Raw genomic sequence first — 26,567 nt, 5'->3', positions numbered from 1 at the left:
TAATATTGTTGAAGTTAGTTTAAAATGTTTAACTACTATTAATATGAATAAAGTTTTACCACTGTGGACTGAACTTGGAACTAGTTCTCGATAAGGTGGAAACTGGCAACAGTGGTTCAATGATGCACCAAAATATTATCTGCTTTCATCCAGAAATCTTTATGAAAACAAACAAACAAACGAAAATAAAAAATTTAAGCTCTCAGGCAGGCAAAAGTAATTGTTGAAGAATGCATACATCTGACTGGCTCAGTGTCTGGTTGATGATTCAGCCTGGTCAGCTCTCTTGTCCTTTCAGCTGCAGCTGGAGATCGCCTTGCTGCAGGGTGAACTGCAGACAGAGAAGAAGCAGCTGCACCGACACATGCAGAAGCTGCTGGCTCTACAACAACAAGCCAGAGAAAGAGTGAAGCACAAACATTCTGACAGACATAAGGTATGCACAAACTAATATTTCTTGAAATATGTTCTTTAAATGCATGTGTTTATTACATTTTGTAATGTGAAATAATATACCCTTACCTTAGGGATCACATTAAAACCACTTAAGGTGAGCTTATGGGTTTCCAGAGAAACAAGTGAGGTCAGAAATGAACCATTAACATCAAAACAAGATCGTGTAAATGATAAGTCAATTCCTGTGTAAAAATCATTGGTTTAACGCTCTGTTAGAGACCTGTTAAAGCATAAAAGTCTGAGTCACTGTAAACAGAGTTGGGAAATCGTACCAGTGCCGTTTTTGGCTCTGTTTTTAATTTAGTTTTTGTTACAAAGGAGAGATTACTGTACTGTTGCTTTAGTATTTTTTTTATTGTCTGCAAATAAAGGAGCGAGAGAGTTTGGAAGAGGAGAGGCACAGGGTGGAAGAGCTGAAGAGGAGGTGTGAGGAACAAGAGAAACTGATCCCGAGTCAGCCAGAAAGCCAAAGACAGCAGTTAATTCTGCAGCTGCGGCAGGTGAGCAGATGGTGCTGTATCAAATGTCTTCAGCATGTTTGGTGGTAATAAAGTGTTTAAAGTTGTTCATGTGATGCAAAAACCTCAGGTCTTTTTTTGAGTGGCAGGGGCATCATTAAATCTGCATTAATGGCCTCAGCATAAAAATATGTCCCACTGCTGCTTACTATGGCTTCATGACCGTACCGAGGAGGACAAAATCTCAAAGATGTGATGATTTAAACACCAATGTGATTTTATCTGAAGCTTGTTTGTTTTCATTTTGGCGGAGGAGAGGATTCTGGTTGCAGCATAAAAATTACGATCGTTTATTTTGGTTGTAAATCATATGTAGAATCGTCTCCTGATTTCCCACATGGTTTTAAAATCTTTAGGGTTTTGATAAGAGGCCTGTACTTTGCTTACAAAAGTACAGAAACATACTTTTGTAAGCAAAGTAGCAAAGTACATTTCTGTACTTTGCTTACAAATCTTAGGTTAGCAAATTGATCCGAGAAAGTACGATAATATATAATTTTTTTTTCATTTTCTCCGGTTAATCTGTACCATTATAGGCCAGAGTGTAAGAGGCAGAGCACACTTGTAAAAGCTGAATGTTGCTAAACAACGCAGCTGTCATCTTGTCTCATTATTCGCAGTAAGCCTTCTCGCTTTCATTTTACAGAAACTCTTGTGGAAAAATTATTTAACATGGGTTGTATGACATATGTTTCCATCAGTACAAATATAATTGTGTAAATCTTTAGTATCGTGCCAGGAATGGCATCTCACTATATTGCTTTCCTAAGAAATGTATTCCGGAAGATCCTGACAGTGTATTAATTATTACACTTTGAAGGCAACCTTCCAAATAAAACAGAAGGCCTCAACTGATTTCTAGCTGTTTTGACAGAATGTCTCCAAAAAAGGGTGTGTTGGCATCAATAGAAACAATGTTTTTTTTTTCACAACACTTGATAGTTTAATACCAGTTTAACCAGATGTGTGCATGCTTTAAGAGTTTGACACAGAGCATAGAGCATGTATTCTGTCACCAAATGTGCCAGAACAGGATAAAAGATCATTGAATCACAGTGTTTAGTGACAGGTTGAGTGAAGGTTATTTTCTTCTGTTGAAACATGTCAGGTTTGTTGGAAAAAAAGCCTTTAGAAACTAGTTTGGCATAGCCTGCTTTAAAAGAAATTGGCATACATGCACAGAAAGATATTGTGATCTTTAGACTGTTTTGTACTTGTACATGAACCCACACTTTATAAAAAGGTTCTAATTCTTTCTGCTTTTAAATAATCAAAAGCTTAAAAGTCATAGAGCTAGCACTAAAGAAGAAAAAGCTATGTGTCTTTCCTTTCTAAATAATAAAAGTTCTGTAGAAGAATAAATGTCTTTTGTATGTGCAAAACTAGTGTCTGCTAGTCTTTTATTACGTAATCCAAAGATCATATCAACATCTGCCTGCTATGGAAAACAAAGTGAAAACAAAATTGGGTAATTAATTTGAATAATATTTTGTGCAATGAAGTAATTGTTTTATACCACTGTTTGGTCAATCAAAGACTTTATATCACTTTAAAAAGCGTGGGTTGGCAATATTTTAATGCATTTTCAATGTAGTGCAAGGTTTCAAAAACTTGGGACTGGGAAAAATATGTTTTAATATTTTGTAACAGAAAATCTGAAATTTGTGGCATTTAATTGCATTTAGCCCTTTTAAATCAGTACTCTGTAGAACCACCTTTTACTGTAATTACCGTTGCAGAATATTTGGGGAACATCTCTATCAGCTTTGCACATCCAAGGACCAAAAGATGCCAATTTTACCTTGTGAAATAGCTCAGTTTAATCAGATTGGATGGACAGTGATTCGGAGTTTGAGCTGGTAATCCTCAACTATGAAAATGCTGTAATATAAACCATTTCCCTGTAGCTCTGCTTGTTTATGCCGTTGTCCTGCGGGAAGGTAACTTCCAACCTACTCCAGTCATTTTCAATTTCTAACACATTTGCTATCAGGATGGCGCTATAAAATGCCCCGATATCAACTCAGATTCGTTTCAGCATCCCTGCTGAATAAACCTCCCCACATCATGATGCTACCACCAACATTAAAAAAATGTATTTAAGGTGTGCAGGGTTGGCTTTTCACTACACATAGCGTTGTGTATTTAGGCCAGAAAGTTTAATTTTAGTCTCATCTCACCAGATTATCTGACCTTCTTCCACATGTTTTGGTGTCTTCTACATACATTTTTGTTTTCTTGTCTGTGTTCTGTATCCATAAAGACCAGATTTGTGGAGTGCAGGGTAATAAATCCAGTACTGTGGATCTCTGCAGGTGCTCCAAAGTATCCATAACCTCTCTTTAAATTTTGATTTCAATATCTTTGAATAGCCTGGTTTGTTCCTTGGTCTTCACTAATTTTCCCTAATAAACCTCTCTGATGCCTTAACAAAACAGCTGTAGAAACACTGAGATTAGGTTTTACAGAGATAAACTCAAATTATTAATCAATTGACTTCTGACACCAGAATTTTATTTAGAGCTACCAAAGATAAAGGCGGTTGAATAGATTTTTATTGGTAAAAGAGGCCTCCGTATCATTTTACTTCCACTTAGTATACTCAATATTGTGTTTATGATCACATAGAATTCCAATAAAACACCTTAAAGTTTGTGGCTATAACATGACAAAATAAGTTAATTGGAGTATGAATACAAAAATGTTTTTGAAAAGCTGAGCATATTTGGTTTGTTAGATATGTCTGTGTCTTTCTCATTTTCTCCTTGTAATTCACAGTATTCTTCCTAAGAAGAAACAAATTCTAGAGGCGAATAAATAAAAAGAAAAAAACAACCGACAGAACCTTTTTTTGGACTTCTTACAGCAGAAGGAGGCGATGGAGGCGGCTGTCCGGGCTTTTGAGGACTGGGAGTTTCGTGTTTTGGAGCAAGAGAGCGGCATTGCCGACGAGGTTGAGGACAGAGAGGACAAGCCGAAGGAGGGAGAGAGTGAGGGGGAGGTGAAGAAGGAAATCTCCCGTCAGCAGCATGTGGTCAACATGGCGCAGGTAATCAATGTTCTTCTTGTGGGAGTTTTCAGAGAATTTCCCAACTGCTTCTGGGGTGTTACAAAGGGATTGCAGCTTATCAGTGAGTCATGTGCTCCATGTCTGTGTTTATCCTTACAGAAATCCCCTCTTAGGGCTGACTTGTGATGTCAGGTGTGTACACAGTGGAGATGGATAAAATGATAATACACATCTGAAATCCATTACACAGGTGTTCTCACATTGTCACGATTACAAAGATGTTGAACTCAACACTAAAAAAAAGTCCTTTCCAAACTTTGCTACTTCAGATTAACTTTTTTTTACCTTTTTGTGCCCAATTATTTTCCTGCAGCTAAAATAAATGAGCTTGACATTAGAAATAGGCAGAGGGCAGATCAGAGACTTGACTTCAAAGTTACAAACTTCTGCTCCTCCTTCAATAATCACAGTGTTGCTGGCTTTGCTCTTCAGTACAACGCAGCTGCTCAGATAGAATTTCTACGCCTTAGCCAAGTAAATTCCTGTTTGCTCATTGAACACAACAAACTAAGCATATGATTAAATGACTTTTTAGGATGAGCTCTTAGACATTTGACATTGTGTCTTTGGAGCCCAGTTAATGGTTGTCACTTTGAGTTAAAACAACTCCTTACCTCCAAGCCTCACCCTAATTCTGTCACGAGTCTATACAGGAAGCCTAATTACATCACAGGCCACCATGAGAGAACAAATCAGAGTGAGACTCAGGAAAAACAGCAGAAGTAGGACAATAAGAAGCATAAAAAGATAAGACACATGAGGGGATTTAGACATTGAGACAACAGATTATTGCTGAAATTCTTAAAAGCATGGATAAAAAACCCCGCTAAGCCTGATTCTGTTATTATTTAACATCCACTTATCTTCTTAATGCATTTTAATCGCATTTCTTTGATTCCAAATCAGTTTTTTTCTGTAAAATACACTTTGCATAAAACAACTGATGCTTACATTAGACTTAAATATGGATCAATTGGGACAAAATCACTTGGAGTTTCTCGTTAGGCCAAACCTGGTGTCACATTAAAACATTTCCCTGTGCAGTTGTGAGCACAGACTGAGTCAGGCTTTCTGTTAGACAGTAAAGCTCTATGCTGAAAAAGCAAGTTGACACTTGACTAATAAATCTTGCAGTCACAGTTTGGCAAATATAAAAGTGAGCATCTGATTAATGGTAGGCAAACAGTTAGTTTTTTATTTATGTGCTTTTAAATTCAGTTTTGTAGGTGCCACATTGATAAATGTGAGTTATGTAAAGCTTATCTTTGACTTCTATGGTTGGTGCAACATTAACAAGTTTTTGTCATTTTAATATTTATTCAGGGTATTATTTTAAAATGCTGCACTGTCTCTTCTTTCTGCAGTCATACAGTTTATTTGCTATTTTCCAAACAGCCTGTTTCTTGATCTTTAACTCCGTGAAAGATAAATATACTCATCACATCCTTTTGTGTTACAAATACAACAGAGACAGACAACCTATAGACTGAAAGGGAAACATTGACATTCAGCGTTACATATAAAGCCAACAATGTAACACAATGTTTAGTCCTTGCTCTAAAATGCTACTATAAAGTTTACCTCTAAGTCCTGAATTTATAGCTGCATTAATTAAATACATGCTGTACCTGAAAGAGATGTACAGGGGTTGGACAATGAAACCGAAACACCTGTCATTTTAGTGTGGGAGGTTTCATGGTTAAATTGGACCAGCCTGGTAGCCAGTCTTCATTGATTGCACATTGCACCAGTAAGAGCAGAGTGTGAAGGTTCAATTAGCAGGGTAAGAGCACAGTTTTGCTGAAAATATTGAAATGCACACAACATTATGGGTGACATACCAGAGTTCAAAAGAGGACAAATTGTTGGTGCACGTCTTGCTGGCGCATCTGTGACCAAGACAACAAGTCTTTGTGATGTATCAAGAGCCACAGTATCCAGGGTAATGTCAGCATACCACCAAGAAGGACGAACCACATCCAACAGGATTAACTGTGGACGCAAGAGGAAGCTGTCTGAAAGGGATGTTCGGGTGCTAACCTGGATTGTATCCAAAAAACATAAAAGCACAGCTGTCCAAATCACGGCAGAATTAAATGTGCACCTTAACTCTCCTGTTTCCACCAGAACTGTCTGTCGGGAGCTCCACAGGGTCAATATACACGGCCGGGCTGCTATAGCCAAACCTTTGGTCACTCATGCCAATGCCAAACGTCGGTTTCAATGGTGCAAGGAGCACAAATCTTGGGCTGTGGACAATGTGAAACATTTATTTTTCTCTGATGAGTCCACCTTTACTGTTATCCCCACATCCGGGAGAGTTACGGTGTGGAGAAGCCCCAAAGAAGCGTACCACCCAGACTGTTGCATGCCCAGAGTGAAGCATGGGGGTGGATCAGTGATGGTTTGGGCTGCCATATCATGGTATTCCCTTGGCCCAATACTTGTGCTAGATGGTCGTGTCACTGCCAAGGACTACCGAACCACTCTTGAGGACCATGTGCATCCAATGGTTCAAACATTGTATCCTGAAGGCGGTGCCGTGTATCAGGATGACAATGCACCAATACACACAGCAAGACTGGTGAAAGATTGGTTTGATGAACATGAAAGTGAAGTTGAACATCTCCCATGGCCTGCACAGTCACCAGATCTAAATATTATTGAGCCACTTTGGGGTGTTTTGGAGGAACGAGTCAGGAAACGTTTTCCTCCACCAGTATCACGTAGTGACCTGGCCACTATCCTGCAAGAAGAATGGCTTAAAATCCCTCTGACCACTGTGCAGGACTTGTATATGTCATTCCCAAGACAAATTGACGCTGTATTGGCCGCAAAAGGAGGCCCTGCACCATACTAATAAATTATTGTGGTCTAAAACCAGGTGTTTCAGTTTCATTGTCCAACCCCTGTATGTTGTCAGCTAGATTTCTAGTATTGCTCTACAGCTCCCCCTTTCTTTCCCAGGTAAAATCATGTCTGGCTTCTAAAAGAACAACAGATGCTGACTCTGTTACTCAAGTCACAGTGCCGCCAAGTGATTCCAGAATTACTTGCATCAAAACTGTTTATTATTGATGTGAAAAATGTTTTTCCTCAGTTTCTAATGGTTGAACATAGCTTTGAGATTTTGAATATAAATAATTTAAACATTAATACCTTAAATATTACTTTAACTTTGTTTGTACCCGATATAAACTACAAAATGGCATCATGCAGTATCATGAAAAAACACTTAAAACTGTCACACAATAGATAGGTGAAAATATTGTTCTCGGGCAACAAATCCGCTTTCACACTGCCATGTGGAATTCATTTGAAAAACATATTTGGTAACAATAAAGCTGAATTGTTCCACAATTAGCCTCAGTATGCTGGTGGGGGAGTGCAAAGGATGAAGATGAAGCCTGTGATTGTATGAGACGGGTATTGCAGTCTACTCAGCTGCACTGCGGCCAGATGCACATGGCTGCTCATCTGTCTGTCTGCTTCGTACTTCGTATGTCACATTCAGTCTCCTTAGGTAGCAAATTATAATCTATATTTATTTAAATTACACGTCTAGATTTGTGGTTGTGTGTTTTCTTCTTGGTCTTGCACTCCTCAATAACTTGTAGAATGTCTTTTTAACATGCAGCATGTCTCTGCTTAGACAAGTCTTGGATCTTGACAGTTTATTAATGGTTTTTGCACTTTTAGCATATCATCAAAATACTGAATCACAGCATTTTGAACAGATTATTAAAACCCATGCCTGTTAAACAAAACGGCTAGGGCCTGTTGCTTGTCTTCTGTGCAGAGTAAACCGTATGCCAGTCTAAACACAAATTATTAATTAATTATCGGAAATTATTCTCTGAATTCTCAGGAACGAGTCCAGCAGTTTGAGAAACAGCTGAAAGAGATGGAGAAGGAGAAAGAAAGAGAGCTGAATGCATTGAGGAAGGAGAAAAGAGAGCTCATCCATGCAACTCAAATGGTAGGATATTTTTCTAATATTGTGGATTTAACTTAGTGTAGTTATCCCTCGTTGGTATGTTTGCCCTGTGCTCTTCAAATTATGAATACTACTATTAATATTACCTAATGTAGAATTATTTTGGTGGTCTCTGGAATGGTGATATTTATTATGCAGGAAATTGTTTCTAACTGGCTTTATACAGACGATGAAACAGATTCCACCAAAAACTGCCTGCATTAAAAAACCTCTGATAAATCAGAATTGTTGATGGTTTTATGATTGGTGGCATAATTCTTTGTCACAATTAGGGGTGGGGAATTTGATTAAATAAATATTAGATTCTGTTGATGATTTACAAATGCAGGCATAATGATGTATAACGCTATGTAGCATATTCTGCTCTTTGCTGTTAAATATTGGGTATCATTTTATAAAATAAACTTCAGCTTGTTTTTAGTGAGTCAGACTATTGAAGTTTGTTCTGTAATGGAAAATACCATTGAGAATAAATTAGTGTTGCATTTTCAACATTTGTTCTGGATCTGGTTTTGGAATTTGACTGTTTGTTCTAGCATCACTAGAAATGATTAAAACCCTTGTGACGAACTTGAATTGCTGTCGGAAGTGTTGAAAAGAAAGCATCTATATCCTGTCCAAATTGTAATGAAGTTGTCCTGGATGTATTGTGGATAGCTGAGCTTACGTAAACGCATTTATACCTTTCTAGTCCACCAGAATGAGCCCACTCCCACAGACCCAAATGGCAATGTCTCCTAGGTTCAGCTACAGGAAGAAGCTCCTTATGATTTTTCTTCTACTTATTAATTATCTCTATCCATGTGCTTTCACCTTTGGGTGAATAGAGCTGCAGAAATGTATCTTCTACGTTGTCTGTGAAAAGGGGCCTGTTACAGTGCTTTGGACATAAGACCAATTAGTTACCCAGAATTGCATATGATCCCTTTGACCTGGGAATGCCTTTTGCACTCGGGTTACCTACTTTAAATAGAGAGATGCATTTGTGACCCAGTTTTGAATAATCGGGGGATGGTGATGAGCCAGGATGGTTTGTTTTTGTCTTCATTCTTCATAAAAAAACATTGTGTTATGCAGTAATCTAAAGCCAATTATTACTTAAAAATACTTATCATTCTAAAATGTGTCATGTACTCATTAGTGGAACTGAGTTTGGAGTTAATCACTTTGGCATCAGTTTTTACCTATTTAGAGTTATGACAGTATCAGTTTAATAAACAGCAGACAAAATCGGGAAGAGGAAAAAACTAATCAGACAGAGGGAATAAGTGCAAGTGAGTGAGTGCAACTTAAGTTGGAGGGAGAGCGCAAGGGAGGAGGGGAGGATTAGAACAGAGGGAGGAGTAAGCAGCATGAGGGTGGTTGCTGTGGTTGCATGTTTGTAGATTTCAGTGTGTGTGGATGTGTGAGAGGGAGTGGAACCCAGTTGAGAGACTTTTTACATCTTGCAGCGAAGGGTAAGCCAAAAGAATGAAAACAATTGAAAATGTCTGACAGAGAGGAGTTAAAACTTGATTTTTAGTTCATAATGTTAGTTAAAGAGGGGATAGAGAGAGGAGAATGGGATGGCAAAAGGGAGTGGTATTGTAGAGGAGGAGAAAATGAAACATTATCTGAAAGAATGACTGAACTAGTGTGGGATGTGCCTCATTTCTGACATACTTGTCCTAAACTGTCAACTCTTTCTGGCTGTGGAAAGCTAAACAGCTTCTACAGTAACAAACACATGAAAAGATAATCTGGTTGGATCACATTGTTTTGGAATGGGTCATAAAAAGCGTTCTAAGAGATTTTCACTTACTGTGGAAAAATATGATCTCTCATAAATACTTACTGTCAACACATTTCCTGACACCATGTGCTTGTGTAAAGAACTGAAGGAGGCCAAGAGAGATTAAAGAGGGCATTTAATGTAGTCACTGAATTGCTCATGTGTTTCTGACTCAAGCATGGCGGGAAGGTTTGCAGGGAAAACACTGTAGCTTTGATAATATATTTTTTTATCTAATTATGACCTATCCATCTTGGACATGTTTCTGTAGTTCAATTCTCTACCAGATGTCTAATTTTTAACCTCATGTCTCCAGATGGTTAAATAGACTTTTAGTATTTGCCTCTTGTAGCGAGTGTCCATCTCGTATCCGTTACTGAGTTTCAAAACTGAATCTGGTCCAACAGGTTCCTAAAGAGAAGAAGCCGCTCACTGATTGGTCGAACTTCACCAGCTCGGTTCCCTGCATGATGTCCCTCTCTCCTTTGACAGTTCACAAGCCTCCACAGGTGTGCGTTTCGTCAAGTCTTTGTTGATTAATATGCGTTACGCAATGATGAGCCTCACAGCTGAAATGACTGAAAAGTTGTTAAAGAAGGAAAAATTGATGATCCTCTGAATATCGTGATTATTTGCAGTGGCATCCCTAAACAGAACAATGAGTATTTGATAAACTACTAAGACTGGACAGGGAAGAGGGGACATATATCCAATGTATTAAACTACTTTCCAAACTCTTTTGATCGTAAATGGACCTATGATCACTATGATGTGCAGAGGACTCCTCCCTTGAGCCCGTGTCTAAGATAGATATAACCTCAAAGATAAAAATTGCATTTAAAACTTGGAGTACCTTGCAAAACCACTCACTGTGTTGAACTTGTTCATATTTTGTCACATTAACAACACATTTCTGTGTTTTTTTGTTTTTGTTTAGGATTTTATGTGATAGACCCTCTCATTGTACATTCTTATCTTCATTAGGAACCGTCCAAAGAAGCTGCCAGTTTGCCCAGAAGACGAAGCTCGCATCGCAACAACAGACTTTCTGACAGGCCACTTTCAGTGCAGGGTGAGTTATTACCAACCTTGTTCTTTCTATCTTGCATTGTGCTTTTGATGCCTTATGCTTTTGTAGTACAAAACAATCTACGTGCTTACTTTGTACTCACGTCCTCATTTTGTCTATTTGCTCGGTTCCCTCCCTTTTAGTCAAATCAAAGGTGTGTCAAGAGAGAAACATGATTTACTTGTGCACACTAAATTTAATATAGAAGCACTATTATGTTTAAGCCTAAAATCCTCTCAATATTATCTGTTTTTGTACAAACACATGCTCTGAATATCTGAGTAGCTTAATCTACTAAGTCATGTCAAGTCTTGCAAGGCCCTTTTTCTAGCATTTTTCTCCTCTCTAGGGTTATTGAAAGGCCTTGGTTTTAGTTGTCACAGATGGGTCACTGCGAAATGTTTTCTCTGATTTCGAAATCCTATATAAAACTGTATATAAAGTCATATTAGATAACTTAGAATATTATTGAAAACGTCTTTTTTTCTGTAATTTAATTCGCTAAGTAAAACACATTACACAGACTAATGTTTTCAAGCCTCTATTTCTGTTAATGATGATGATTTTTGGCTTACATCTAATAAAAACATGACATTTAGGATTAGAATATTACATCAGACCAATAAAAAACACTTTTATGATACAGAAATGTTGGTTTAATAAAAAACTATGTATATTACCTACTTAAAGATTGTTATTTTCAAAAGGTACTTTTAATCTGACAAACAAACGTCATCAAAATGCATATTAAAATGTATTGAATATGACTGTACAGTGGACCTAACCTGTAATGTTTCTCTCTCTCCTTCCCGTATCAGGTTTGGTGAGGACTCTTCCAGACAGCCAAACTACAGAGGCTTACACTTCCCCCATCAGCTCCCACAGACTCAGCAATGGGCACAGACTGGGAAGCAGCAATGGTGGCGGGCTGCTTACTCCGTGCAACAGTGAAGCAAACTCTCGTGCTGTGAGGTCAGTTTCATCACTGCACGAGAATCTGTAATACACTTTTGGCTGGTTTTTGCCTCACCTTTTTAGCACTTCTTTTACATTGAAATACAGAATGTCATTTATGGTTCTCATTGTTAATACTTAGGGAGTGTGCAGTTGTTGTACTTAGGCAATATTAGATAAAGAGAGCACAATAGGTGGTGTTTCAAAGATGTATTTGTCTATTAAATGCATTTAAAATCTTTATCACATAAACTAGGGTGTACAGTAGGGTTGCACACTATTAGAAAAGCATGTGATTGCAATACTATTGCTGAATATTGTGATGACGATATAGATTACGATTAAGCCACATTTTCTCACCTCTTCTTTCTATTTCTTCATCACAATGTCCCCACCACTTCTTGTGAGATTTAGCATCTTGGCCACTAAAAATATGCATCAAGTGTGGGCTTCAAGGGCAGTGAACGTCCATCTAGCCTTCTAAATTTATTATTGGCATGCAGAATCTGAATACTTGCCACTTGAAGTATCATTTCCAACCAAATATTATGTCCAAGTGGCCCTTTGGAACTGCAATGTTGATATTGTGATGACAGTTGTAATTTTTAAATATTGTGCAACCCTAGTTGTCAAATTATGCTTTGATAGCTTAAAGATAAAACCCAACATTCATTTTCTTGGGAAATTTGAATATGATATTAGGATCTGAAGGATTTTTAACACAGACATGTTGTCCTGCACAATCATGGGTAAGGCTGCTGAAACCCTCCCCAAGGGTAAGCCACAAAAGGTCATTCTTAAAGAGCCTGGCTGTTTACAGAGTGCTGCATGCAGGCATAATAATCAGAAGTTGAGTGGAAGGACAAAGTGTGGTAGAAAAGGGTGCACAAGAAACAGGGATAACTTCAGCCTTAAGGTTTTGATTAAATTAAAATTAAAATAAATGCCCGAATTATATGTCACTGTGTGTGTATTGATCCTTTTGAGTTTTACTTTTTGAATTCAATTATGGAAATAAATAACTTGGGTCAGTGATATTCTGATTGATAAAGATGGATCGGTATGTAACAGCTTAGACATACTGATATCAATGCAATGTGGCTGGTTATACTGATAGTTTGCCTATTAATATAAAACATGCATTACAAATAAAATTATATGCTCCAAAAATATGCCCTGTTTATAAAGCCAATAACACAGCTACATAACTTAAATGTTTTATACAAACAAGAGGATAGGCTGGTTTACTGAAAATAATTTTGGTTGGAAAAGACATTCAGCAACCTTTATGTTGCCTACAAAGACACAAATAGATTGATCGGATTGGTTCAAAGCTGACGAGAAACTTTTCTGGTTGAATGTTTTCTAGATTGATTCTTGCTGCGTTACACAATATAAGTCAGGCTAAAGTACATATTACTAAGTAATATATATTGTCATTTATAACATTGATTCTTTCATTTATTTTAACAAATTATAATATTGGAGTTTTTGTTTTAATACAAACAATCAATGCAAATTTTTCGATTATTTCCTTAATCTGATTCTGATGTTTTATGTTCCTCGTCTCTGCAGCCCGTGCCTTTTGGATCTTGTGGAGATCGAGAAGAAGCTGAGGGATGCCAAAGCAGAAAGAGAAAGGCTTCTCAGAGTGAGAGTGAGTCACCTGCCATGGGAAACACTTGCTAATTGTCAGTGTCACACTACATTAGACATGGCCTGGTGATGGCTGACACGAGCTCAGCTCGCTCATGATTGTCCAAGAAAACACCCAACAGATGTTTGCATACATGTAATGCATGTTTGCAGAGTTGGCAACTGCCAAGACTGGAAGGCTCAAACTTCCAGTTAATTGTGCCTTTATAACTAATAGGTTTTTAATTAAGTTGCCTTAAAAATAGTCAAATTTAACATGTTACAATTTTCTTCAATAAATGTGTGCACACAGGCAGAGAGACAGCAGTTGTTGTTGGAAGAGAGAAGCCAAGGGCAGCTAAACTCATCCAGAGAAGAACCACCAGAACCACAACCCCAACAAAGATCAGAGCCAGAAGCAAGTGAAGCAATACAAGTATTTTCACCCCCAACTTCAGAGGTATAAAAGAATTACAAACTCTAAACCTGAAAACATGTTTTTATCCTCAAATTCAACAATAAACCTTAGGAAATATATGTAATTGTGGCTTCAAAGCTAAAGAAAAGGTGTTTTTTTCTGTTTTACTCTTTATGGTTAAATCCTACATTACCCACAATGCAGCAATATAATAAGCAAATCAAGCCTATTAGCTGTGTAAATAAATGTTTATGAGCTTTGATATTAACCCAGTTTCTTGATAAATTATCTAATTAAAATTGCTCTCTGCTTTAATCAGTTATGTTGCTTGTAATGACTGATTTCAACAAAGATACATGAAATGTTATTTTTAGAATAGAATAAATATTGTTATACAGTCATAGAGCAGTAAATATAGGTGCAATAAAACGATAACAGCAAAGGTGTTCTGAACTGTAGTTTGGTAATTACCATAAAGCATTTCTCATCGTTGCAGCTCTGCTACAGATTCTGTTACTTTCTAAGACCATGTCCTTCTCTCAGCAACATTTGTTTTTTACTATCAGATGTTTATTACTATCTAATGCAATAAATTTTCCATCATGTGACCACAAAGAGCCCCTTTCTGATGCTCAGAAATAAGTGTTAGCATTTATGCTAGCATAAATCAGTGCTAGCATTATTTTTCATGGAAAATGTACTATTTAGAGACCCACTAAAGCTCCGCTTGTCCCTCCAGAAGCACAGCCTGCCCCTTTTCCTTACTCCAAACTTTGACCTTCGGGCCCACGTGGAGTCGCTGGGTCATGGGGTTGCCAGCTGCATGGACCTGCGGCTCACACCTCGACGGTGTGCAGGCTTTCTGACGAAACGAGGGGGAAGGGTTAAGACCTGGAAGAAGAGATGGTTCCTGTTTGACATAGACCACAAACGACTGGCCTACTATACAGGTTAGACTGGCTTGCAAAGCTGTGTGTTTGTGTGTGTGTGTTTCTGTGTGTGTGCGTGTGCGCGCATGCTGGCGTGTTTGTATGTGTGCTCATTGACTTTGCATTTGTGTGTTTGCATGAATAAAAGGCTCCTGTGTGCCACACAATTTGAGCTCAGTGAAGGGAGGCCACTGTTTTAAAAATACATGAGCAACCATCCCTTACAGCACATATTTTAGGGTCTGTTGTAGTGTCCTCCAAAAGTTTTATACTCTAGGAACCTTTTTTTTTTTTACATTTTGTCACATTGCAACCAGAAATTTCAATGTTTTTATTGGGATTTTATGTAGTAGATCAACACAAAATGTAGCATAATTGTAAAGTGGAAGGAAAATGGTACTGTAATAAAACCCTGAAAAGTGTCACATTTACATATATGCATTAATCTTCATCTCCTTTACTATGTTGCTCCTAAATAAAATCCAGTGCAGCTAATTGCCTTCTGAAGTCGGCTAACAGTAAATAAAGTCCACCTGTGTGTAATTTATTCTCAGTGTACAGCTTTTCCATGAAGGGATCACAGATTTGTTAGAGAGCATTAGTGTTCAACAGCATTATGAAGACCAAAGAACACCCCACACAGGTTCAGGGATAAAGTTGTCGAGACGTTCAATGTTGGGTTAATTATAAAACAATATCCCAAGCTTTGAGCATCTCATGGAGCACTGTTCACTCAATTAGAGAACATGCAAAGAGTATTGCATAATTACAACCCTACCAAGATATAGATCTCCACCTAAACTTATAGACCCAGTATCTAGAGCATTTGTCTGAGAAGTAGCAAAGAGTCCCAGAATAACTCTGGAAGAGTTCCAGAGATCCGCAGCTCAAGTTGGAATTCAGGAGGACTCGACAAACATGTTGAGAAAAGGGTCCTGGTCAGATGAGACTAAAACTGAACTTTCTGTCCTACATATAAGATGCTATGTGTGACAGAAAACTGGCACTTCACATCACCATGTATACACCATCCTCACACTGAAAAATGGCACGGGGTACAATATGCTTTTCTTCAACAGGGACAGGAAAGCTGGTCAGAGTTGACAGGAAGATGGAGATGGAGCTGTTATTGGCTCCAGAAGAATTAAGACTGGAATGGAGGTTCACACTCCACTAGGAGAATAGGCCTTCACTACAGGCAGAGCTACAAAGAAGAAATCCACAGTTATGCATTGCTCTATAACAGAATCCATAAAGTACAGTAGCTTGTGGTTGTAATGTTACAAAATGTGCAAAAGTTCAAGGGTTGTTAATAATTTTGCAAGATACTGTATTAACTTGAAACAGTCGTATATATTTTGTAATCCTTTTCAATCTTCACTCTTCTTTATCCACAGACTGTGATGAGAGGAAGCTAAAGGGGGTCATGTACTTTCAGGCTATTGAAGAAGTTTACTATGACCATCTACGAACAGCTACCTCTGTGAGTTTTTGTGTTTTATACAGCCTTGCTTTAATGAATCGTTTGGATGCACCAAATCTGTAAAGTTTAATTTATTGAGTCTCTAATTGTTTAAACCAGGCCACAGGCTACAACTGCTTTTTCATATTGAAAACATATTTTCTTGGATCGTTAATCCTAAAATGACCTCAAAATACTAGCATAATCTTTCAGAAAAATGTGTTCTCAGAACCAAAGCAAATACTGTAGCTTAGAAAAATGTTTCTAATTTTCTTAAGTTGAGAGGATTTCACTAGTTTGAGCTTTTAACAAGTAAATTCTGCTTGAAAAACTGAAGTATTTTAATAGAATACACTAAAACAACCTCTAGATGTTAAAAGGCTGGTCCCATATATAAAACTACATGACGTAATGCAGCAAAGCTGTGTAACTTTAAGTCACATTCCTAACATTAGTTCAACATGTTAAGACCCCAATCAAACAACTATTTGCTGGTCTACATTAAAGCAGACAAAAATGATTATCTTGCTTCAGTTTGAGATTGCAGATTCTTGACTGTAGTCAGTTGTAAAGTTTTGGTTTAACAAATATGATAAATAAGAAATATAAAATATGTTTTTTTTTCTGTTCAGTCTCCTCGGCCCAGCCTCACGTTCTGTGTGAAGACGTATGATCGGCTGTTCTTCCTGGTGGCTTCCAACGCTGTGTCCATGCGGATCTGGATGGATGTCATTGTCACTGCAACAGACGAGCACAGCCGCTATTGACCTTATATGACCGCGAAGTGAAGCTACTGAGCAGACTCAGCTGTGGGGATTTCCCCTTTCTTATCTGGGCAGCATATTTGCTACAATTGTGTCTTAGGGAATTCAGGGGACTGAATAATTACACAGAGGTGCAGCGGCTCAGACGTGGAGAAAGCTGTTACTGACAGAGATTCATCGGCTGCAGTGCAGAACATGGATCTTTAAAGGACTCGCTCATGGTGACTCAGCAGTCTGTTACAGGGAGCGGTCTGTTACTCATGGATCTCGACCTCCCCCTGCTGGTTATAGTCCAGCATTACAAGAGTAATTCACGCAACACAGATGCACAGCGGAAATGGGCACAATAAAACTACCTGCACCTATACAGGGATTGGACAATGCAACTGAAACACCTGTGGGAGGTTTCATGGCAAAATTGGACCAGGCTGGTAGCCAGTCTTCATTGATTGCACATTGCACCAGTAAGAGCAGAGTTTGAAGGTTCAATTAGCAGGGTAAGAGCACAGTTTTGCTCAAAATATTGAAATGCACACAACATTATGGGTGACATACCAGAGTTCAAAAGAGGACAAATTGTTGGTGCAGGTCTTGCTGGCGCATCTGTGACCAAGACAGCAAGTCTTTGTGATGTATCAAGAGCCACGGTATCCAGGGTAATGTCAGCATACCACCAAGAAGGACGAACCACATCCAACAGGATTAACTGTGGACGCAAGAGGAAGCTGTCTGAAAGGGATGTTCGGGTGCTAACCCGGATTGTATCCAAAAAACATAAAACCACGGCTGCCCAAATCACGGCAGAATTAAATGTGCACCTCAACTCTCCTGTTTCCACCAGAACTGTCCGTCCGGAGCTCCACAGGGTCAATATACACGGCCGGGCTGCTATAGCTAAACCTTTGGTCACTCATGCCAATGCCAAACGTCGGTTTCAATGGTGCAAGGAGCGCAAATCTTGGGCTGTGGACAATGTGAAACATGTATTGTTCTCTAATGAGTCCACCTTTACTGTTTTCCCCACATCCGGGAGAGTTACGGTGAGGAGAAGCCCCAAAGAAGCGTACCACCCAGACTGTTGCATGCCCAGAGTGAAGCATGGGGGTGGATCAGTGATGGTTTGGGCTGCCATATCATGGCATTCCCTTGGCCCAGTACAGGTCCTTCTCAAAATATTAGCATATTGTGATAAAGTTCATTATTTTCCATAATGTAATGATGAAAATTTAACATTCATATATTTTAGATTCATTGCACACTAATTGAAATATTTCAGGTCTTTTATTGTCTTAATACGGATGATTTTGGCATACAGCTCATGAAAACCCAAAATTCCTATCTCACAAAATTAGCATATTTCATCCGACCGATAAAAGAAAAGTGTTTTTTATACAAAAAACATCAACCTTCAAATAATCATGTACAGTTATGCACTCAATACTTGGTCGGGAATCCTTTTGCAGAAATGACTGCTTCAATGCGGCGTGGCATGGAGGCAATCAGCCTGTGGCACTGCTGAGGTCTTATGGAGGCCCAGGATGCGTCGATAGCGGCCTTTAGCTCATCCAGAGTGTTGGGTCTTGAGTCTCTCAACGTTCTCTTCACAATATCCCACAGATTCTCTATGGGGTTCAGGTCAGGAGAGTTGGCAGGCCAATTGAGCACAGTGATACCATGGTCAGTAAACCATTTACCAGTGGTTTTGGCACTGTGAGCAGGTGCCAGGTCATGCTGAAAAATTAAATCTTCATCTCCATAAAGCTTTTCAGCAGATGGAAGCATGAAGTGCTCCACAATCTCCTGATAGCTAGCTGCATTGACCCTGCCCGTGATAAAACACAGTGGACCAACACCAGCAGCTGACATGGCACCCCAGACCATCACTGACTGTGGGTACTTGACACTGGACGTCTGGCATTTTGGCATTTCCTTCTCCCCAGTCTTCCTCCAGACTCTAGCACCTTGATTTCCGAATGACATGCAGAATTTGTTTTCATCCGAAAAAAGTACTTTGGACCACTGAGCAACAGTCCAGTGCTGCTTCTCTGTAGCCCAGGTCAGGCGCTTCTGCCGATGTTTCTGGTTCAAAAGTGGCTTGACCTGGGGAATGCGGCACCTGTAGCCCATTTCCTGCACACGCCTGTGCACGGTGGCTCTGGATGTTTCTACTCCAGACTCAGTCCACTGCTTCCGCAGGTCCCCCAAGATCTGGAATCGGCCCTTCTCCACAATCTTCCTCAGGGTCCGGTCACCTCTTCTCGTTGTGCAGCGTTTTGCAGCGTTTTCTGCCACACCTTTTCCTTCCCACAGACTTCCCACTGAGGTGCCTTGATACAGCACTCTGGGAACAGCCTATTCGTTCAGAAATTTCTTTCTGTGTCTTACCCTCTTGCTTGAGGGTGTCAATAGTGGCCTTCTGGACAGCAGTCAGGTCGGCAGTCTTACCCATGATTGGGGTTTTGAGTGATGAACCAGGCTGGGAGTTTTAAAGTCCTCAGGAATCTTTTGCAGGTGTTTAGAGTTAACTTGTTGATTCAGATGATTAGGTTCATAGCTCGTTTAGAGACCCTTTTAATGATATGCTAATTTTGTGAGATAGGAATTTTGGGTTTTCATGAGCTGTATGCCAAAATCATCCGTATTAAGACAATAAAAGACCTGAAATATTTCAGTTAGTGTGCAATTAATCTAAAATATATGAATGTTAAATTTTCATCATTACATTATGGAAAATAATGAACTTTATCACAATATGCTAATATTTTGAGAAGGACCTGTACTTGTGCTAGATGGGCGCGTCACTGCCAAGGACTACCGAACCATTCTTGAGGACCATGTGCATCCAATGGTTCAAACATTGTATCCTGAAGGCGGTGCCGTGTATCAGGATGACAATGCACCAATACACACAGCAAGACTGGTGAAAGATTGGTTTGATTAACATGAAAGTGAAGTTGAACATCTCCCATGGCCTGCACAGTCACCAGATCTAAATATTATTGAGCCACTTTGGGGTGTTTTGGAGGAACGAGTCAGGAAACGTTTTCCTCCACCAGTATCACGTAGTGACCTGGCCACTATCCTGCAAGAAGAATGGCTTAAAATCCCTCTGACCACTGTGCAGGACTTGTATATGTCATTCCCAAGACGAATTGATGCTGTATTGGCCGCAAAAGGAGGCCCTACACCATACTAATAAATTATTGTGGTCTAAAACCAGGTGTTTCAGTTTCATTGTCCAACCCCTGTATAATGTAATTTGATCTAAGCCACTACACCTGAGGTGCTGTCTATATTATGTCCAGCTCTTACAGTTGTTTTCAGTTAAAGGATTGTATAGGTACTTTTAAAGATTAGTTATCGTTTTGAGGTTTATATGGCTTGTGTTTGCAGATAACTAAAACTGTACTCTGGTATCAGGGTAACATTAAATGTTTTTTCATAAAACAATACTTATGTTTGTCTGTTGTTATTGACGTGTCTTTATAAAGATGATGGTGAGACCAGTTTTAAGCTTTAACGTAAAAAATAATTGAAACATAAGCCAATTTCAAGAATCCTTTGTGATTTATTGTAAAGAGACTTTTACTCGTATATTTAACCATTATTTATAATTTAATAGTGTCTAAGCCTGGGGGATGGCCCATGACACGCTGGAGGGACTATGTCTCTTGGCTGGCCTGGGAATGCCTTGGGCTCCCCCCAGGTGTCTGGGGAGAGGGACGTTTGGGTGTCTCTACTGAGTCTGCTGCCCCCGCGACCCGGTCCCGGATGAAGCGGAAGACGACGAGGATAGTGTCTAAGCTTTAAAATACTTGTAACACTTCCACAGTGACATTGCAGATAACAATCACCTACATTTTAGCCTCATACAAGGTATGATAAAGATTTAACTGCTTTAGCTCCAAATAATTATATATTTTGTAGCAAAAACACAGCAGAATGTACTCTCACTGGGCAGTTCATTAAGTACACCTTGATGGTAATCTGGTGACTACAGAATCAATTGCCATGTTTACGGAACCAGTTTAAGACGATGTGAGCTTTTGACTTTGTATCCTGTTGGAAGTAACCTTGAGAAGATGGATACATTTTGCCCATAAAATGGATGGACATGGTCAGCATCAATTTTCTGGTAGGCTGTGTGGTTTAAATGAAGCTCAGTTGGGACTTGGAGGTCCAAAGTGTGTCAATAAAATATCTCCCACACCATTATACCACCATCAGCAGCCTGACCTGCTGATACAAGGCAGGATGGATCTATGATTTTATGTTGTTTATATTAAATTCTGACCCTACCGTCTAAATGTTGCTGCTAATATTGAGACTTATCTTGTGCAATGTTTTCACTGTGTCCAATTTTGGCAAATCTGTGTGAATTGTTGCCTCAGTTTCCTTTCCATAATGTAAAGAAGTGGGCCCCGGTGTGGTCTTCTGCTGAAGCCCATCTGCTTCAAGGCTCAGCGTGTTGTGCTTTTAGACAAGCATCTTTGCAAACTGTTATTGCAATGAATTCAGTTCAATTCAGTTTATTTATATAGCGCCAATTCACAACACATGTTGTCTCAAGGCACTTCACAAAAGTCAGGTACATACATTCTAATTAATCCTAACCATTGAACAGTGCAGTCAGATTCAGTTATTTATTCAAATAGGACAAAAGTTTTTCTATCTAAGGAAACCCAGCAGATTGCATCGAGTCAGAGACTTGCAGCATTCACTCCTCCCGGATGAGCATGTAGAGACAGTGGACAGTCACTGGCGTTGACTTTGCAGCAATCCCTCATACTGAGCATGCATGAAGCGACAGTGGAGAGGAAAAACTCCCTTTTAACAGGAAGAAACCTCCAGCAGAACCAGGCTCAGTGTGAGCGGCCATCTGCCACGACCAACTGGGGGTTTGAGAGAACAGAGCAGAGACACAAAGAGAACAAAGAAGCACTGATCCAGGAGTACTTTCTATGGGAAGGAAAAGTAAATGTTTATGGATGTAGCTCCTTTGGTCGTTTTATCTAGAAAGAAAGAACAGATAAACTTTGAGCCAGTTTTCAAGGTTAGAGTCTGAAAGAGAGCACATAGAGTTAATCACAGTAAAAGCTCAGTCAGTAGCTATGTCTAGGAGAGAGAACTGGTTAAATACTGAAAGACAGGGCCAAGTGGATCATCTGTAGAAGGTGAGCATTAAGTCGTTGCCAGCAAAAGCTTGGACAATGCCCCTCTCCAGAAAGGTGTCGCAAGTAGACACAGAGTCAGGCCAGGTGTAGCTTCTAGGAAGAGAAAAGAGAGAGAACATAAAGTTAAAAGCTGAAATAACAGCAAATAATGCAGAATTAGAGAGTAGTGTGAGAATGTAGCGAAGAGGGTGAAAGTGGTCATTATGTCTTCCAGCAGCCTAAGCCTATAGCAGCATAACTACAGAGATGGCTCAGGATAACCTAAGCCACTCTAACTGTAAGCTTTATCAAAAAGGAAAGTTTTAAGCATAGCCTTAAAAGTAGACAGTTTATTCATCTAGAGCCCACCGATGGCCATTGTTATACTAAAAACCACTACGAATGGGATACCTCTCTCTGTCAGATTGACCATAACAATTGGAAAAGAGAGGGGTCATACAGGTAGCAGAAATGGAGGGTGTGTTTGCACCTCAACCATAACTGAGCCGGTTTAGGCTAAACCTGACTCCCCCTTACTCCATCCAACAGGGAGGGAAGAAGATGGAGGTAAAAAATAAGGAAGATAGCTCAGGATAACCTAAACCACTCTAACTATAAGCTTTATCAAAAAGGAACATTTTAAGCCTAGCCTTAAAAGTAGACAGGGTGTCTGCCTCACGGACTAAAACTGGGAGCTGGTTCCACAGGAGAGGAGCCTGATAATTAAAAGATCTGCCTCCCATTCTACTTCTAGAGACTCTAGGAACCACCAGTAAACCTGCAGTCTGAGAACAAAGTGCTCTGTTAGGAACATATGGAACAATCAGATCTCTGATGTATGATGGAGCTAGATAATTAAGGGCTTTATATGTGAGGAGGAGAATTTTAAATGGTATTCTGGATTTAACAGGGAGCCAATGAAGGGAAGCTAAAGTAGGGGAAATATGATCTCTCTTTTTAATTTTCATCAGAACTCTTGCTGCAGCATTTTGAATCAGCTGAAGGCTTTTAACTGCATTTTGTGGACATCCTGATAGTAACGAATTACAATAGTCCAGCCTTGAAGTAACAAATGCATGGACTAGTTTTTCAGCGTCACTCCTGGACAGGATATTTCTAATTTTGGCAATGTTCCGGAGATGAAAGAAGGAAACCTAGAAACCTGTTTAATATGGGATTTAAATGACATGTCCTGGTCAAAAATAACACCAAGGTTTTTTACTTTATTACCGGAGGTCAATTTAATGCCATCCAGGTTAAGTGATTGACTAAGCAGGTTTTTTTTTTTAAAGACTCCGGTCCAAAGACGACAACTTCTGTCTTGTCTGAATTTAGAAGCAGAACATTTAAAGTCGTCCAAGTTTTTATGTCTTCAAGACATGCTTGTAGTCTATCTAACTAGTTGGGCTCATCAGGATTCATGGATAAGTAAAGCTGAGTGTCATCAGCGTAACACTGAAAATTTATTCTATGCTGCCTGATAATTTGACCTATTGGAAGCATATATATAGTAAAGAGAATTGGCCCAAGTACTGAGCCCTGTGGTACTCCACAATTAACCCTGGAGTTTAGAGATGATTTATCATTTACATGAACAAAATGGAATCTGTCAGACAAATAAGATTTAAACCAGCCTAGCACTGTTCCCCTGATCCCTACAGCATATTCCAGGCTTTCTAAGAGAATATTGTGATCGACTGTATCAAATGCAGCAATGAAATCTAACAGAACCAGAACAGACACAAGTCCATTACCTGAGGCCATAAGAATATCATTAGTGACTTTCAGCAGAGCTGTTTCAGTGCTATGATGAGCTCTGAAGCCTGACTGAAACTATTCAAATAGGTCATTGCTGTGTAAATGCTCACACCTTTGATTAGCAACAATTTTCTCAAGAATTTTAGATAAGAATGGAAGATTGGATATAGGTCTGTAATTTTTCAAGACATCTCGATCAAGGTTTCTTAAGTAAAGGTTTAATTACAGCTACCTTAAAAGCCTGTGGTACATATCCATTTACTAAGGATAGGTTAATCATACCTAAAATGGGGCCGGTAATCAGAGGGAACACTTCCTTAAATAATTTGGTTGGGATTGGGTCTAACATACAAGTTGAAGGTTTAGATGAAGCTAATATTTCTGATAACTCAGGAAGCTCCACAGGATCAAAACAGTCCAAACACAGATCAGGTTCTACAGTTACTTCCAATGTTGTCTCACTTGGTGAGGATGAAGTAATCATCTTCGGGAGTATGTCAAAGATTTTCTTTTTAATAGAATCAATTTTATTTAAGAAGAATCCCATAAAGTCATGACTGCTGAGAGCTAAGGGAATGGATGGCTCAACAGAGCTATGACTCTGTGTAAGATTAGCGTCTGTACTAAAGAGAAACCTAGGATTATTCTTGTTCTCTTCTATTAATGATGAGAAATAAGCTGTTCTGGCTTGGCGAAGTGTCTTTTTATACAACAGTAGGCTATTTTTCCAGATTAAGTAGGAATCCTCTAGGTGTGTAGAGCGCCATTTTCTCTCCAATTTTCTAACACTGTGCTTTAAAGTACGCAGCTCTGAATTAAACCAGGGAGCTAGCTTCCTATGAATAATTACCTTCTTTTTCAAGGGGGCTGCATTGTCTAATGCACCACGCAATGATGAAGTAACACTATGAACAAGAGAATCAATTTGTTAAGGGGCAGAAACAAAATTATTGCCCTCCACTGTGCTTTTCTGTGATAATGATGCAATTAAAAGTGGAACAGATTCTTTAAAGGTTGTTACAGCATCGTCTGATAATGATCTACTATAATGCAATTTTCTTTCAGGTGTACTCGGTTAAATTAACTCAAAGGCTATTAAGAAACGGTCAGACAGGACAGGGTTATAAGAAAATATTGTTTTGTCTTTACACTCAATGCCATATGTCAGCACAAGGTCCAGAGAATGAAGACAAAGGTGGGTAGGTTATTGTTATTGTTTTGAGCAAAGCCAATTGAGTCTAAGATAGCATTAAACACTATATTTAGGCTATCACTTTCAGCGTCAACATGAATGTTAAAATCCCCCACTTGTTATGATTTGGGGTTGTTTGGTTTTTGGTTTCTGGGTTTTTCTTATATTTGTCTCACAGTTTTTGAATCATGCTTCTGTTTATTATTTTTCTGGTCATGCTTTAGTTTTTGTTTGTATTCAAGAGTCTCTGTTCTTGCTCCAGCCACGTTCTATTCTGTCTGTTAATTATCTTTATCCGGTTCACCTGCTTCAAACTAATCTGTCTCTTAGCTCCACCTGGTTTACTTTCCATATATTCACTCCTGTTCAGTAGTTTTTCGGGGAAACATTATTCAGATAATACTCTTGTCCTGTAGTCACGCCACGCCTGTCTCGCCAGCCTGGTCATGTCGGTTTTGCCTGTTCTGCCTGCCCGTTCATTGTTTTGTTCCTGCCTCTCTTGAGAGTGAATTTTTGTTAATTACATTTTTTTCACTTCCCATCACGCTGCCTGCTCGTCTGCATTCTGGGGTCCTATATCTAATATATAATAACCTTATCTGTATTTAATAATGACTGGTTACTAAAACTACAGTGAACTTTCTGTCATATCAAACCAATCTGCCCATTCTCCTCTGACATTCAGGCATTCTCATACACACAAATTCTGGTCACTGCAGGTTTTCTATTTTCCAAACCATTCTCTAAAAACCAGAGAGATGGTTGTGCATAATTACCAGTAAATCAATTGTCTCTGCAAAACACCTTTTCTCCCACAAACAACCATTGCAGATTTAAAGTTACTTAAATAGTTAGTTGCCCATCCTGATGCCAAGTTTCAACTTCAGCATGTCTTCTTTACCACTTCTAGTTGAATGAATGCATTTATTTGCTGGAGTTTGATTGGCTGAGTCGCTAATGGCATTGACAAGCAATTGAACAGGTGTACAAGGTGAGTGCAGACTGCATAACTCTGATCAATGGGATATTTCCAGGGTCTCCAATTTCCTTTCCCACTCCAAACATGCAAGTTTTTTGTTAAATGTTGATTTGAATGTGGCCATAGCAATAAGTATGCTCAGTGTCAGCAACTATGGATTAGCAACATATTACAACTTGTTAGGACACCAACTAAAGCACCAATCAAGACTTATTTTTAGCTAAAGTATGAAGGGCACACATTGGAACATATTCTCAGCTTTTCCTGAAATTTCTATTGAAGATTAAGGCAAATCAGACATGCTTTTAACAAGGTTTCCCACAGACCTTTAAGAAAAAAAGTAAACACAAGACTGCCGTGAGGAGCTTCAGTCAGCATTATATTTAGGTCTCTACAAAATACAGTCCTGGATTTGGGCCCAAATTCTGGCAGAGTCAGTTGC

The 26,567-nt window shown here is 39.0% G+C and overlaps 1 protein-coding gene across 4 annotated transcripts in view; it reads left to right on the top strand.

The window, feature by feature from the left end:
- The window catches only part of phldb3 (pleckstrin homology-like domain, family B, member 3), a 31,004-nt gene extending 13,837 nt beyond the window's left edge, over positions 1–17,167 (top strand). For 2 of the 4 annotated variants that reach the window (XM_047361538.1, XM_047361537.1), the window contains exons 4-15: positions 299–436; positions 828–956; positions 3,841–4,023; positions 7,913–8,023; positions 10,220–10,321; positions 10,797–10,884; positions 11,700–11,853; positions 13,411–13,492; positions 13,784–13,930; positions 14,628–14,838; positions 16,215–16,300; positions 16,912–17,167. In XM_047361538.1, the coding sequence (XP_047217494.1) occupies positions 299–436; positions 828–956; positions 3,841–4,023; positions 7,913–8,023; positions 10,220–10,321; positions 10,797–10,884; positions 11,700–11,853; positions 13,411–13,492; positions 13,784–13,930; positions 14,628–14,838; positions 16,215–16,300; positions 16,912–17,046 (1,566 nt within the window). In that variant the 3' untranslated portion in view covers positions 17,047–17,167. Of the gene's footprint in view, positions 1–298; positions 437–827; positions 957–3,840; positions 4,024–7,912; positions 8,024–10,219; positions 10,322–10,796; positions 10,885–11,699; positions 11,854–13,410; positions 13,493–13,783; positions 13,931–14,627; positions 14,839–15,896; positions 16,183–16,214; positions 16,301–16,911 lie in introns of those variants that run through there. The other 2 variants (XM_047361539.1, XM_047361540.1) reach the window with 2 other exon arrangements.
- Positions 17,168–26,567: the final 9,400 nt, after the last annotated feature.

Source organism: Girardinichthys multiradiatus, chromosome 3 (assembly GCF_021462225.1).
Source record: "Girardinichthys multiradiatus isolate DD_20200921_A chromosome 3, DD_fGirMul_XY1, whole genome shotgun sequence".
In the NCBI taxonomy this organism is placed as follows: Eukaryota; Metazoa; Chordata; class Actinopteri; order Cyprinodontiformes; family Goodeidae; genus Girardinichthys; species Girardinichthys multiradiatus.
The sequence above is the reverse complement of the archived record's forward strand: the minus strand, read 5'-3'. Positions and strand labels throughout refer to the sequence as shown.